We start from the raw sequence: 13,672 nt of genomic DNA on the forward strand, positions 1-13,672 counted from the left end.
TCCCTGCACTTTTAACCACAGACCTGTATATCTACATAAGATCTGATGATGCAGACAAAAAATAAGCAATGAACAGGAAACCTCTTGAAAACAACTCCCTCGTACGATGGAAATAAAAAGCACATATCTTATTCGCCGACTTCACTTGCATCCTGTTCGTCGTCCGTCCCTCAGATCAAACCCTACCATGCAGTCGTGGACCAGATGAACTGGTCGCTGACATGCATAAAGAGGCAAAGCCGATCAAGGTGGCGACAATACAGGGTTGCATGTCTCCTCCATCTTCTCTATTCAGCCCGGGGAATCAGTTAAATCACGTCTTTAATTTTCCGACTCGTCATGACCATAAACTTTTTTGCAATCATAGATCGCAAGACTCGTGTTCGAGGGCAGGTGGGCTGAGATCGTTGTTCGGGGATATAGCAAGATTTATGTGCAAATCAAATTCTCCGACATAACAGACTTCATTCCCCAAGCTCCCCATTTCGAACTGGGAAATCGTTCAAAGGATTGCTTTACTGCTGCACAGGCTCGAGGGTGTTACCACTGCGAAGTAAAATAGTCAGCATTTGTCACCAGAAGTAATACCAAACCCATAAACTTACGCAACAATGTTGGCCCATCCAATCAAACGCCAGTGCTTCTCAATTCTGCGGCTGATGGCGATCTTCTCGCCGACTTCGGTACAGGCGGGACTGGTCAAGCTGAGCTTGGCGGCATCGGCCTTGACACCGAGGACCTTGGCACCAGTAGCGGTGGAACCGATGTTGACCATCAGGACTTCATTCTTAGCAAGCTTGGCGACCTTGGCTTGCTTGCCATCGGCGGTCTTGACACCGAGAAGGCGGCGGAGCAGGAAGTAGTTGACCTCAATCTCAGTGTAGATGGCGGGAAGACGGCCACGGTGGCCGAGAACGAAACCGACAAGACGATCGGCACGGCAAAGCGTGGGGTCGACACGGGTACCGACACCGATCAAACCACCAGGCACGGCGAACTTGAGGTCATTGTGCTCAGCGAAGAGAGACACAATGCGGGAGAAAATGGGTCGGCACTGGATCTTGCCCTGCTCGTCCTTGGTGACAAGACCGGGGCGGATCTCGATCTCATCGTTGAGCTTTACGACACCGGTAAGGATGGAACCACCGGCAACACCACCCTTGAGCTCATCGATCTCGGCACCGGGCTTGTTGACATCGAAGGAACGAATGATCATCATGTGAGGGGTAGCCTCGAAGTTGCGAATAGGGATAGGGATCGTCTGGACAAGTGCCTCGTTGACAGCGTCGATGTTGTACTTCAGCTGTGCTGAAATGGGGATAACGGGCGATCCATCAGCAACGGTACCACGGATGAACTTGAGAATCGACTGGTAATGCTCGAGGGCATTATCGCTTCGCATGAGGTCAACTGTTTTATTTTTGAAGGTCAGTGCTTTGTTTCATCGTCAATTTGCAGGAGCTATGATTTTACCCTTATTTTGGAGAATGACAATGTGATTGAGCTTCATGATCTCAATGGCGGCCAAGTGCTCCGAGGTCTGGGGTTGGGGGCAGGTTTCGTTTCCGGCAATCAGGAGGAGAGCGGCATCCTAGTAAAATGATGTTAGCCTATCGCCAATCCCTTAAATCTTAATTGCTGCAGTGAGGAGTGAAACATACCATGACCGCGGCTCCTGAAAGCATAGTGCTCATCTGTGCAAAGCTGGTCAGCATCAACTCTCAAAGAGAAGCTGAATATTCTAAGATGCGCAAGAGATTGAATACTAACCAGAATATCGTGACCTATGGTTGAAAATTAGCAGTGTTCCAACTTTGGACAGAAAGGAATCTAGCAAACATACCTGGGCAATCAACGAAACTTTTTTGTGAGATTAAAGGTTAGCTTATTTCCAATGAAGGAGGAACCTCCGGGTTGGGGCGTAGATTGGGGATTGATGATACCTGACATGGCGCTGTATCAGAAGTTAGATTAGGACCACTTGAGAAAAGGCTCTGAGTTTGGACTTCAGAGGGGAGGTGGCGGGAGTACATACAAGCAGCTGGTAACGGCCGTTACATCCTTCGCGCTCACATGGCGGGTCGACTTCCTTTTCACTCTTGAAACTCTTGTAACATGTGGGCCGGGGGCACTCGGGGCTGTCGCACTTGTAGATTTTCGCATTGGCGTAACCAAGCTTAATGGTAATGTTACGCTCGAGTTCGTTCTTAAAACGAACGGTCTGCACCTCAGAGATGGCCTTGACCACGGTGGATTTGCCGCTATAACTATATTAGTATGCTGTGTATGAAGAAAATGGCGAGAGAAAGTGTCTCACTGAGCGACGTGACCGATCGTGCCTGATAATCCTGTTAGTGAATCGTTTGTCTGGAAAAATGGAACCGAATATATGAAGTGCATTCGCGAACGTAAAACTTTCAAAAAACAACAATCACACAATCACATACCGATGTTCTGAGTAGCTTGCCGGGCAATAATCTCAGGCGAAAGAGGCGTCAATTTTGAAAGATCGAGGGTGTCTGGGTTAGGCTGCTCAGGCAGCTCTGGGCGCTTCGGTTGAGGAGCATGGTCAGCCTTCTTCATGGCCGACTTGAGAGGCTTCTCCTCCTGCTCGAGGGGCTCCTGGTCCTCGATCTCTCCGCGAGCATTGTGAGCGTCGAGCAAAGGTGAACCGGGCTGGGATCCCTCATCGGAGAAATCACCGTTGGAAGCCATAATTGCGAAATAAATTAGAAAATCAACTCGCGATCAGCAGCGTCGTTGAATGAAAAGAGAAGGTGGTCGGACGAAGTTGGTGGTACGGTAGGAGGTGGAAGGTCGATGAAAATTGCTTCCCGCGGGCGATATGATAATGAAAGAATGTAGGTGGGGGATTGTGTGTAGTGGAGAGCCGGGCGGTGTCTGGATGGCAACTCTACATTTCCTCTACGTTTAAACAGTTTTATTAAAATATATTACATATAGCTATATAATTCAATTGGTATTTAGGTCATTCTATACGGGTTTAATGTCGTTTGCCGTGTGTGTGGTTTATTGTGGATGATTCACTTATCCTAAGAAACCTGGTCCACTAATATATCTACACCATCAGGGTGCGCCACACCGGGTTTATAGAGCAGTAATGGTAGTAATGGTAGTAATAATACTAGAATTACCGAGTTGAATTTTCCGATTTAAAAGAAATATTTCAAAACATAATCATAATTATTTTCTAGGGCAATAGGCTCAGGTCTTCTCATACTCATGATACATTGCTTGCCACTGGGGATCTATTTGACGGTACAAAGGGTATAACAGTTGAGAGCAATGAGACGTTACTCATCGTCGCTATCACTCGACTCCACTTCATCAGAGTCGTCTTCAGAGTCTATCAGTGTAGACGGGTCCTCCGCAGGCAACATGACGAAGGAAGCCATGCATGTGATGCGGTTACCAGTTTCATTGGTAGCCAAGAGCTTTCCAATCTGAGTGGTATCCTTCTTTTCTTGCTTTGCTGCGGAAACTTCCTTTCCAGCAACCTTCCAAACACGGACGACTCCGTCACTGTTGGCGGTGACGATCAGGAAGTCGTTGCGGAATTCCTTTGCTTGACCCTCAAGAGTGAGAACGTCGAAATCCTTGATGCGGCCAGGGAACCCAGCTTGCTTTCCACCAACCTGAGCAACAGGGGTGCCATGGGGAATCGAGCATTCGGTATCATCCTCCGCTTTTTTCAGTTCTTTGGTCGAATAGAAGATCACTCGGCCATCCTCCGTAGAGACGGCCAAGAAATCTTCCTTTTCACCATCCTTCAAAGGCAAAGAAACATACTTCATCTGGTGAAGTTTGCTCCGTGGGCTAGGAAGAACTCTGCATCTTGGAATCGAGTCCTGTGCTAATAGTCAGAAATTTGATCAACAATATATCATCTAGACAACTTACGATTCCGAACACGACTGCACCCCATTCGAAAGCAACAGCGAATTCCTCTCCCTCAGAGTCCCATGCAATGCGTCGACCTTCTCCAGTGCTCCATCTCGACTCCTTGACACCTTGTAGGATCTCTCTGGTGAAGTTCAATACACCAGCCTTTCTGCCGGTCACAAGATTCCACAATCTCATACATTTCTCTCCTCGGCCAACACTCAGCATCAGCTTCATGCTAGGGTGCACCGCAAAGTGGTTCACTCCAGATGGAGCAGCTCCGGGAGGCGCCGTGTCACCACTTGGGCGACCTTGAATTTTTGGGTTTGGTGCTTTGATAGTTGATACGACGGTCCAGTCACGGGTCTTGGAAACGGAGATTGTGTTGTCCTCTCCGGCTGCAAGCAACTTGGCTCGGGAAGGGAAGTTCAACGAGGTAATACTGGCAGTGTGGTGCAACAAATTTCCTAGCTCACGGTTCCGGGGGTTTTCGAGAATCTGTTTTCCGGCGAAGGTTGGCACAGACGGATACTCCTCATTCACAGCAGGAGGTGCGGCGGAGATTGAGTATAAGTTGATGCGCTCATCTGTACTACCACTGGCCAGCATGACCTTTTGGGCATCGACCGGGTCGGTGGGTTTAGGTAGTGGCGACAATGCTAGACAACGAATTGCAGATCCATGGGCTTCGAATAAGAAAGTATCCATGCATTGGATGGCCGCAGGGTCAGCCTCAGCCTTTGATTTCATGCTAGAGGCTGGGATTCCGACGGTGAAGCCATGGAGCACCCGCTCATAAGAGCCTGTGACAACTTGGATAGTGATGGCTGCATCGGGAGTCTCTGAGGGAGTAGGGACGGATTTGGTAACCTTGGGAGAGGTACCAGCCGTCTTGTCCTCCTTGGGGGCATCGGTTCTCTTGCGTTTGACCATGATTGCTCAAATAATGATTGTGGTTTGTATATTGAAGATGTGAAAGCTTGGAGGGCGGACAACTTTTTTTCTTGATTTTCTGCCGGCTGTTTATCGGCCGCCTTGATAGGGAATTTATGCTTTGAATGCCTTATAGTTAGTTAGCCTTACTGCCTTGACACCTTAAATATGAGGTGTCAGTTGATGCCTGAGGCCTTACATACGCAAGCGGAGCACTGAATGTTAGAACAATAATACCGTTACCAGTTGATCAGGATTTTTTGAAACACGTAAGTCTTTGACCATATTATAACTAGTCCATTAAAGTAGACACTATTACATCCCCTTGATAAAATATTTTATTTTTCCTTCAAAGGGAATTCTTATGAAGTACCAGGTACCTGGTCAAGCCGTGTATTTTTTATAGAGGGAGCGAGTAACTGGTTGTACCTAAACCAACATCCTTCCCGTTCTTCCACATTTTTCATACCGCCCTGTAACCTCATTTTCACCCCCTTCGAAAAGATCCTGCTCTAGGTGCTTTTCATCGCCTACCACCTCCCACCCATCTTTTTCATCTTTTTCGAGCGATTTTTTCCATCTGGATGACCTCGCTCGATCAGTTCCCCTTGTTCCCGCGTTAATCGGATGCTGCGTTCCGAAGCTAGACTCCATGCTCCGTGACGAGCTCCTACGATCTAAAAACGATGAGATCGCGTAAGTATTAATTTTTTTCGCGATGGGAATTCGATTGGGAAGCCTAGAAAATGATGAATTTATCGCTAATTTGGTGATTAGAAACTGTTTGTCGCGCAGAAAGCGCAAGCTCAGCGCATTGTATCTAGCCACGGTCGGGTTTGGCGCGACCGAGGACGCTCATTACCACCAGAAAGAACAGGCCTTCCTTGACGCCAATGATCTCTCCAAGTAAGTCCAACCTCATTGTTACCCTATTAATGGAATTTACTTTGCTTCTTTTTATATTTTTGGTCTATAATTTCCCGATACTGATGCCCTATTTAGAGGTCGTTATTTCAATGAAGCTACTCTTCCACCGCCAACCCATGCGCGTGCGCGCTCACCAAGTCAAAATGCAATCCCCCCGACCGAAGCTGCCATCACCAATGCCAAACCTGTCGCCGGGATCACTCCACCTTTAACCGTCGATGGCGGAGCTCCGCATGCGACCGAGCCTCAACGGCGCGGAACGCCTGTTCTAGACCAACCCCGGACCGCCACACCTAATCTCCCGCCTACCCCCGTGGATGCGATCGCAACACGTCAGCCCTCAGTGCCAGCCACCAGCCCTAAGCTGCCAAGGGATCTCAACGTGCCGCCGATTGCTGTACAGTCACTCGACTCATTGCGCGCCGACCAGAAAGCTAGTGTTCAGATAGCGGAAACGCCGCTTAGTGCCCACGACCATGACGGAAACCAGGCAAAGATCTCTCCCCGCGTGTCGAAGCTAGCTGCGACTGGAGTTCCATCACTGGAGATTCCCTCCGACTCCCTTCGAAGGAAACATGAAGCACGGCCTTCTCTTAGCTTGGGCCCATCCCTACACGAACAACCCCCATCACCCGCCTCCTCCATTGACCCATACAATAATAATACACCCATTCCAGTTGCCGCATCACCCGACACAAGCCCGGCAGAAGAAGTGACTGAGGATGTTGGAGCAATTGATCGTCCAAAACACAAACTTGACCGATCTGCCCAAGCTCGGTTGAGCTTGGTTCCCTCGACCCCAGACGAGCAATTGCGCCTAGAAGAAGCTCAGTCGGAACCTGACAAGCCCTTGAATGATGTGATCCCCGACCTACCTCCATCGAAAGAAGTGATTCTGGAGAGTGTGGATACCGGGACTGATGCAGATCGCATGGATATCGACCAGGAACCTGCCCCCGTCCCTAAACTACAACAAGAACCTGAGACAACGAAGCGAGAGTCGTTGTCACCGACCGCACATGCCGAAGCCGCTGCAGATTCAGCTGTCGAAACTCCCACTGCCAAAAAGCTTTCTATTCCACCTACTCAATCTGGCTCAACACAACCAGAACGCATGACCACTAGAGTATCATCAGGAGCTATTCGGCACAAGTCTGTTTCCGAGATTCTTGGAGAAACCCCTAAGAGTGTCGCTCATGATAGAAGCCACCCAGCCACGCCGTCTGACCATGGCTCTCCTGATTCTGTCGCAAGAATGCGCCTCAAGGACCGGAAGGAGCGGGAGAAGGAGAGAAGCCGACTTTCGACTGTTGTGTTTCCAAAGCAGCCGGCCCAGCAGGAGAAAGCTGACTCTATGGACCTGACCTATCGAGACATGGATGCGGTTGCCAAGCTGAACGAGGAGCAAGACTATCTTTTCACATTATTCTTGAACAGAGCGTACGCCCCTCCCCGGGGAACGAATCTCAATACCCTGCTGGCATCCGCGCACAAAACTTTGAGTACTAGCAATCATATGCTTGAATACCAAGAACAGATGGATTGCCGTACTCTCCGGCGCATCTATGCTCTTCAAAATGCGAACCGATGGCCATTGCGACAATTAAAACGCTCTGTTGAACCTCCCCGGCAGGGAACACATTGGGACGTTGTTCTAGATCACATGAAGTGGATGCGAACCGACTTCCGGGAGGAGAGAAAGTGGAAGATCGCCGCTGCGAAGAGTTGTGCCGATTGGTGCGCAGAATATGTCAACTGTGATGCGGAACACCGGACCCTACTTCGTGTCCAAGCAAAGATTCCAACATCAAGTCTGGCAGAAAAGGATTCCTTTAAAGCCGGTCTCAGTCCACCCTCCGACGATGCTGGCGACGAAGTCTTTGGTGTCTGTCATCACACTCCGGATCTCATGCCATCTGCCGAGGAGGAATCAGTCAGTGATGGGTTCAATGATGAGCCTCGCCACGACATTCATGACACAGTCGCCCCTGCTGCTATTTTCTCCCTGGGCTCGGATGAGTTCAACTTCTCAATTGACATGACCCCTGCTGCAGAGAAGTTGTTGGACGAACTGCCGATATATGGACCACTCCAGATCGCCCCTGACACGAACGCACCGGTATTCAAGGTCTCCCCTGACACAGTTTGGAAAACGGAACTACTGCCAGTATCCAAATTTGCATCCGCGAAGATTAGCTTCCACGATGACGATCATCCTCGCAAACGGAGCAGATATGACTACTCCCAGTACGGGAATGATTCGGATAATCGCATCACCGAACTGGCACCTGAGCAGACAAACGTTGCACTGTTCCGACCAGAGAACAAGCCCATCCGTGATCGGATTCACCCTGGTCATCAATTCCGGCCCCCAACTGAACACCCGATGCCTTCTGTTGGCTTCTTTGAATCACGTTCGTCCTCGCAATGGACTTACGCTGAGGATGATGAACTCCGACGCTTGGTTAAGGAGTACTCTTACAACTGGTCCTTAATTTCCAGCTGTCTTACCCCGTCATCACTCTTCACCTCTGGCGCTGAGAGACGGACTCCTTGGGAATGTTTCGAGCGGTGGGTAGGACTGGAAGGTCTTCCTGCAGATATGTCTAAAACTCAATACTTCCGAGCTTATCACCAGAGGCTTGAGACTGCCCAACGCACTGTTTTGGCCCAGCAGCAGGCTGCTCAGCAACAGCAGCAACAGCAGCAGCAGCAGCAAGGCGCCAACGCCCAACCCCAGCCACCTGTCCGCCGGAGGACCACTCAGCCTCTTCGAGTTGACCGGAGACGATCTTCGAAGCATCTTGCTTTGCTTGATGCCATGCGAAAGCTAGCTAAGAAGCGTGAAACTATGCTTCAGAAACAGCAGCATGGTATGTTTGGAATAGAAGCAGGTTACGTCGTGCCAAGAACTCTACTGACATCTCTGTTTTTAGCTTCCCACCTCGCTTCCTTGCGCAAGGCTAATGAGGCCAACCAGCCTAAGCCTCCGATCTCGTCTCCAGCTGAGTTCAGTCGATTGAAGTACGACAGAGAGATGAAGCTGCAGGAAAGGCAGGAACAGTACCGCCAGCAAATGATTGCGCAGCAAAGAGTGAGTGGTGTTAACGTCCCTACCTGACAGCACTGTGGCTCATCCCCCATATAGGCTAGTCTCGCGGCGCAGCGTTCCGGCCAAGTACCTAACCAGCAGCAAATGATGAACGCGCCGGGGCGTAACAACACCATGCCCCCCACTTCCAACCCTAGCCTACCAGGTGGAACCCCGAATGTAATGTCCAACGGCATGCCTCCTAGTGCTGGTGTCAATCAAGGCCGCCCCATTCCAATGCCGAACATGCCTAATGGCGCACAGCCCAATGGCCAGATGCCTAATGGAATGGCCATGAAGATGATGCCGCAAGCCCAAATGCAGCAAACACCAGGGGCACGACCAGGCCTACCAATGCAAGCCTCTCCTGATAACACGCGTGTGATTCGAGAAGCCAATCGATTGCAGGAGCAGCAGCGTCTTCTCCAGTCTCGGCAACAGCAGCCACACCCTCCTCAGCAGGGTCAGCAATTCCATAACCCACAATTCGGTTCTCAGGGATCGCCGAACCTGAACATGTCGAACGTTAATGGTACTCCTAATAACCCTGCTATGATGGCTGCTCTCCAGAACCAAGGAGGAATGCAGAGCCCGTCGTTCCACGGCAGTACGCCACAAGGCGTCTCAACCCCATCGCCTCGTATGGGCCAGCCCAATCCTCTCTCGAGCGGTGTTGTGCCCCAAATCAGCACTCTCCAAAGTCAGATTCAACGCACGAACCCGAATATGCCCCCGGAGCAAGTGACCAAGCTGGCCACGGATCGACTCAACCAGTATCAGCAGCAGCAACAGCAGCGCTTGTCCCAACAAGCGGCGATGAATGCTGCTGCAGGTAGCATCAATGCAAGTGCCGTTCAGGCTAACTACCAAGTTCCCCACGAGGCTAGCTTCCAGACTCCGAACGGCGGTTCCGGCATACAGGTCCCTCAGAATCAAGGGTTCTCCCCAATGATGCGGGTCCCCCAGCCCGGCCAGCAAAACCGTGTTGGCCCGACTAGCTCGCCGGCTATGAACGGTGCTGCACCCCTGCCAAGCCGCAGCGGCACTCCCCAAAACCAGCGCAGCGGCAGTGCTCAAGCTGGCGCTGTTCAAGGTTCCAGCAAGAGCCCGCACGCTCCGGCAGCTCAGACCGCGACCAGCTAGGAGCTTGCTCAACTTGTCCTCCTGCAAAATCTTTGCAAATCCTTTTTTCCTCCCACCTTTACGTTCGTCTGTACATACTTACACCAACCCTTACGCTGATTTATTTTCTACACTTTGTCCTTCACCATTGACTCGGATTCTTGTGCTACACCTACACCTACACTTACACGTACCCCATTTGTTGACCTCTACTGCGTGCTTTATTTTTTTGACTTGAAAATGTTCATCATTTACTTGAACTTGATATGCACTGGCTCTTTTTACACCAGTGTTCTGAATGGGCTTGGGCTTGTATCATTGGGAATAGGCGCTGGGGCGGACGGATTACTCTTAGGAATTGATATGAATTGTATGATTAGTTTGGAGGTTTTCTGTGTGTACTTGTAGACAAATTGGAAGGTACTTGCCAAGGTATTTCCTGGGGAGTTTGATTGAGCTAGATATATTCTATTGTAATACTCGAAAAGCTGTGCAGGAATGATTTCTACGATTTACGGCTACCCATTTCCAACAATCCTGCTTCCTATAACACTAAGAAGGGAAAAAAGACTCCAAAAAAGATATCTAAAAAGGTTCTCAATAAATTGCCGGTTGTCTAGTCATGCCACAGACAACCCGGTCAATTGGCTACCTCTGGGAATCTCTGAGCATTGCGATATCAATGCTCCAAACGAAAGCGAAATTGAAATGGACACAACCACCTGACCCGACGACTTCACTTGCCCTGTCTGACCAACGACCAATCCAATACTCTGGGTGGTTTCTGAGCTGGTTTGTCCTTTGGGGCATACCTTGGCTTCTTTTCATACACCAACCACCCGGACACCGGTTGAATCGAATCAAAACCAGTCTGCCCAGTGAGAATGGCTGGTTTGCAGCGCTTCATCTGGCGGTGATCGTCCACGAAATATGGAAGGCTTCGCTCGTAACTATGGCCTCCAGAACCATCTAGCATTGCTCCACTCGAAGTGGCTTGTATGCCGATCAGCCCGGCCAACATCACCGCCTCGAATTCCCGCCCCAGCTCGTCAATAACTGTGACTGGCACGGAGACATAACCCAGAGGGACTTTCTCTGTGTCTATGTGGCGCGACAAACCCTGATCAAGCTCTAACTCCATGTCCCGTGTCTTGAAGCCTGGCGAGCTTGCTGGAAGGATCTGCTCTGGGTGTAGCAGCTTTCCATCAACATCCCAGAAACAAAATACCGATATCCAGCCAGTCAGATAAGTTGGCCCGCTTCCCCCACCTCTTCTGTCCGCAAATTTGCCCCAGAAACTCAGTACATCGGGTGATTCGGGGTTGTCAAAGGAAGCCACGAAGTTGTTAAGTACCGGCCGAAGAAGCTGAGCGAATCGAGCAGGCTCATCTCCTAGATGAGCTAGCTGAGCAAGCTTCGTTACCATAAGCTCCCAGTCCTCACGCTCGCCGAGCAAAGTGACAGACGGAATCCCGCACCGCAAATTGAATTGATAAGTGAAATACTTCTGCATAGAGCCCATCATGATGATAGCTGCCACCGCTTTATCAGACGCAGTCGTGGTACTGAAGGCCGGCATAATCCAGCTCCGTAGGTCTGGATTCACTACGTGCTTTTCCATAAGCTCAGTCATAGTCATTGCCAGTTCACCAAAGTCCACAGTACCCACGGTCTCATCTGACAGGATGTTTAGATGCTCTGTACCCTTATGCGAGACGAATAGATGTCGCAGTTCCTCGGAATGTGCCACGACGAAGAAACTGAGCTGTGACAGAATGGTGAACCACACATCTTCGGGCCGGAGCAGAAGGTTGTGGTGATGACTATAGGCGTGGAACACGGCCCAGACAAAGCCATTTTCGGATACGGAAATGTGAGATGTTTCGAAGAGATCTTTGGTGAATGAATTCCCAATCAACTTTTTGCTCTCGGCATGCCCCTTTGGACAGCTTTGTTTGAAGAGGTCTTCGATATTGGCTACCCTCCGGGGCTCCCATCCACGCGGTGGATGCTTGGCCGTGGTCAAAGTGACAGGCATGTTGTCGGTGAGTAGGATGAACAGTGTTGAAAGCGAGCTAGAGTGAGCGAGTGAGAAAGAAAGAGAGTATCTGTGCCGAGAGGATTTCGAGCAGGAGTTGAAGAGATAAAGTAAAGAGAAAGAAGGTTGAGAATGACAGATCAGACGTGAATAATGTTGAAAGAAATAGTGTTGAGGGAAGAGAGAAGAGAAGATGAAGATGTGTCACTAAACCTATTGGCCCGGGGACACATAGGGCTTAGTACATAATGAAGGTACCACTAGCTTCTAGGGCCGTTCTAAGATTGTTCTGTTCTTTATGCCATATATCATCACTCTTCCATCTTGATATCTCAAACGCCTATTGATTTCTATTCTGGCCCCGAGAGGCCCAAAAAGACCCAATATAAACACTTATCGCCTCTCAAGGGTCATCACTTGGCAAGACTCTGACCCATTTCACATCCATTCAGAAGTACATCAGTATTACCATCTCCCGTAAGAGTTTTGGTCAGGCGACGAGACTTCTTGATAAGCCGACCCGGATGATAGATGAGCAATACAAGCATGGTAAAAAACATCAAAAAGGCATCAAAGGCATAGATATATGCCTCCTTGGTGTTGACATCGGTTGTCTGACCGGCTCCAAATTGAATAGTCCGCACCAGATTGCGCAGCATCAATGCAAAGCAAGAAATGTAAATTGCCCAAATATATCGCTGCCAGTGTAGATTGGGGTTCTCCTTCAGAAAAGGCGTCGGCATTTTTCGAAGACGTCGATGAAATTTGGTCGCAATCAGAATAAAACAGGCAAAGACAAATAAGGAGAAGATCAAGCCAGCCAAAACGACCTTTTTGCCAATATACATCACCTGCTGATCCCCGGTAACTTGGACACCCGCACCCCCCAATTGTGTACAGAAACAGAGCACATCATTCATAACAAAGACAAAGGTGAGCCATTTGGGGCGCATGCTTGAAAGATGCTCAGCGCCGAAGGAGCGGACAATGCGGCCGAGGACCATATAGACGGTGGCTGCCACAAGAGGTGGTGCGCATAGAATGAGCATTTCCTGCAAGGCCCATGACTTGATCTCAAATCGAGACTGGTGTGACCATGCTCGGCCGTAGTAGCCGAATGTCTCGCCTGGTTTCGTTCATCGTTAGCTCTAATGGTTCCTCTTTTGTGGATGGGGACTGTCACCATACAAATTCCGCCTAGTATCAGTGGGATGAAATAAGCAGCACGGAAGGGAAACATGAACACGATATGGGCAAGTGTTGAAACCCCAAAGATTCCCATGAAGGCATACCCAGCCGTGGCAGATGGCGTGTAGGGATAGAACTCTACCCAGGGATCAGTCCCATTTTTGCCGGGGTGATAAACAATATCCATAATGATGCTAACAAGAGTGTAGTTTCCTCTTTTTAAGGAAAATATGGGATTTAGGGACTTATAAATGTCTAGTTAACGCTGTTGCACATCTAGGGCTATTTCTAGATTCCCAATCGGGGAATTTCTGAACGAATACGCTTTAATGTGGGGCATCTCCCCGGTCCACTTGGATTATGCTTCTTTCCTATGATGCTTGTCTGTTCGGCATATTTTTTTTTAGAAATTCTACTATGTATGTAGCGGGGGAGAAATGAAAAACTAAGATTTCGTGCTCTACTACTAC

General features: G+C 49.5%; 5 protein-coding genes across 5 annotated transcripts; 1 reads left to right on the forward strand and 4 right to left on the reverse strand.

The window, feature by feature from the left end:
* Window positions 1-515: 515 nt before the first annotated feature.
* On the reverse strand, window positions 516-2,715 carry N7517_005305 (translation initiation factor eIF2 subunit gamma; the record flags this gene model as incomplete). The annotated part of the gene is made up of 8 exons (XM_056723035.1): window positions 516-546; window positions 606-1,410; window positions 1,474-1,591; window positions 1,662-1,694; window positions 1,771-1,784; window positions 2,074-2,261; window positions 2,318-2,339; window positions 2,448-2,715. The coding sequence occupies 8 exons, from the start codon at window positions 2,713-2,715 to the stop codon at window positions 516-518; spliced, it is 1,479 nt and encodes a 492-aa protein (XP_056579285.1).
* Window positions 2,716-3,314: 599 nt separating this feature from the next.
* N7517_005306 (putative 60S ribosome biogenesis protein Mak11) lies at window positions 3,315-4,836 on the reverse strand (the record flags this gene model as incomplete). The annotated part of the gene is made up of 2 exons (XM_056723036.1): window positions 3,315-3,869; window positions 3,922-4,836. The coding sequence occupies 2 exons, from the start codon at window positions 4,834-4,836 to the stop codon at window positions 3,315-3,317; spliced, it is 1,470 nt and encodes a 489-aa protein (XP_056579286.1).
* Window positions 4,837-5,289: 453 nt separating this feature from the next.
* On the forward strand, window positions 5,290-9,997 carry eaf1 (MYB and HSA domain protein; the record flags this gene model as incomplete). The annotated part of the gene is made up of 5 exons (XM_056723037.1): window positions 5,290-5,532; window positions 5,614-5,742; window positions 5,839-8,636; window positions 8,700-8,857; window positions 8,912-9,997. Exons 1-5 carry the CDS (start codon window positions 5,489-5,491, stop codon window positions 9,995-9,997), a joined length of 4,215 nt encoding a protein of 1,404 aa, XP_056579287.1. The 5' UTR covers window positions 5,290-5,488.
* A 715-nt stretch (window positions 9,998-10,712) lies between these two features.
* On the reverse strand, window positions 10,713-12,014 carry N7517_005308 (DUF4419 domain-containing protein; the record flags this gene model as incomplete). Its single annotated transcript, XM_056723038.1, has 1 exon — window positions 10,713-12,014. The coding sequence occupies one exon, from the start codon at window positions 12,012-12,014 to the stop codon at window positions 10,713-10,715; it is 1,302 nt and encodes a 433-aa protein (XP_056579288.1).
* Window positions 12,015-12,427: 413 nt separating this feature from the next.
* N7517_005309 (RTA1 domain-containing protein) lies at window positions 12,428-13,389 on the reverse strand (the record flags this gene model as incomplete). The annotated part of the gene is made up of 2 exons (XM_056723039.1): window positions 12,428-13,140; window positions 13,203-13,389. 2 exons carry the CDS (start codon window positions 13,387-13,389, stop codon window positions 12,428-12,430), a joined length of 900 nt encoding a protein of 299 aa, XP_056579289.1.
* Window positions 13,390-13,672: the final 283 nt, after the last annotated feature.

This window comes from Penicillium concentricum (genome assembly GCF_028827145.1).
Source record: "Penicillium concentricum strain IBT 3081 chromosome Unknown utg000002l_segment0_segment0, whole genome shotgun sequence".
Lineage (NCBI taxonomy): Eukaryota > Fungi > Ascomycota > Eurotiomycetes > Eurotiales > Aspergillaceae > Penicillium > Penicillium concentricum.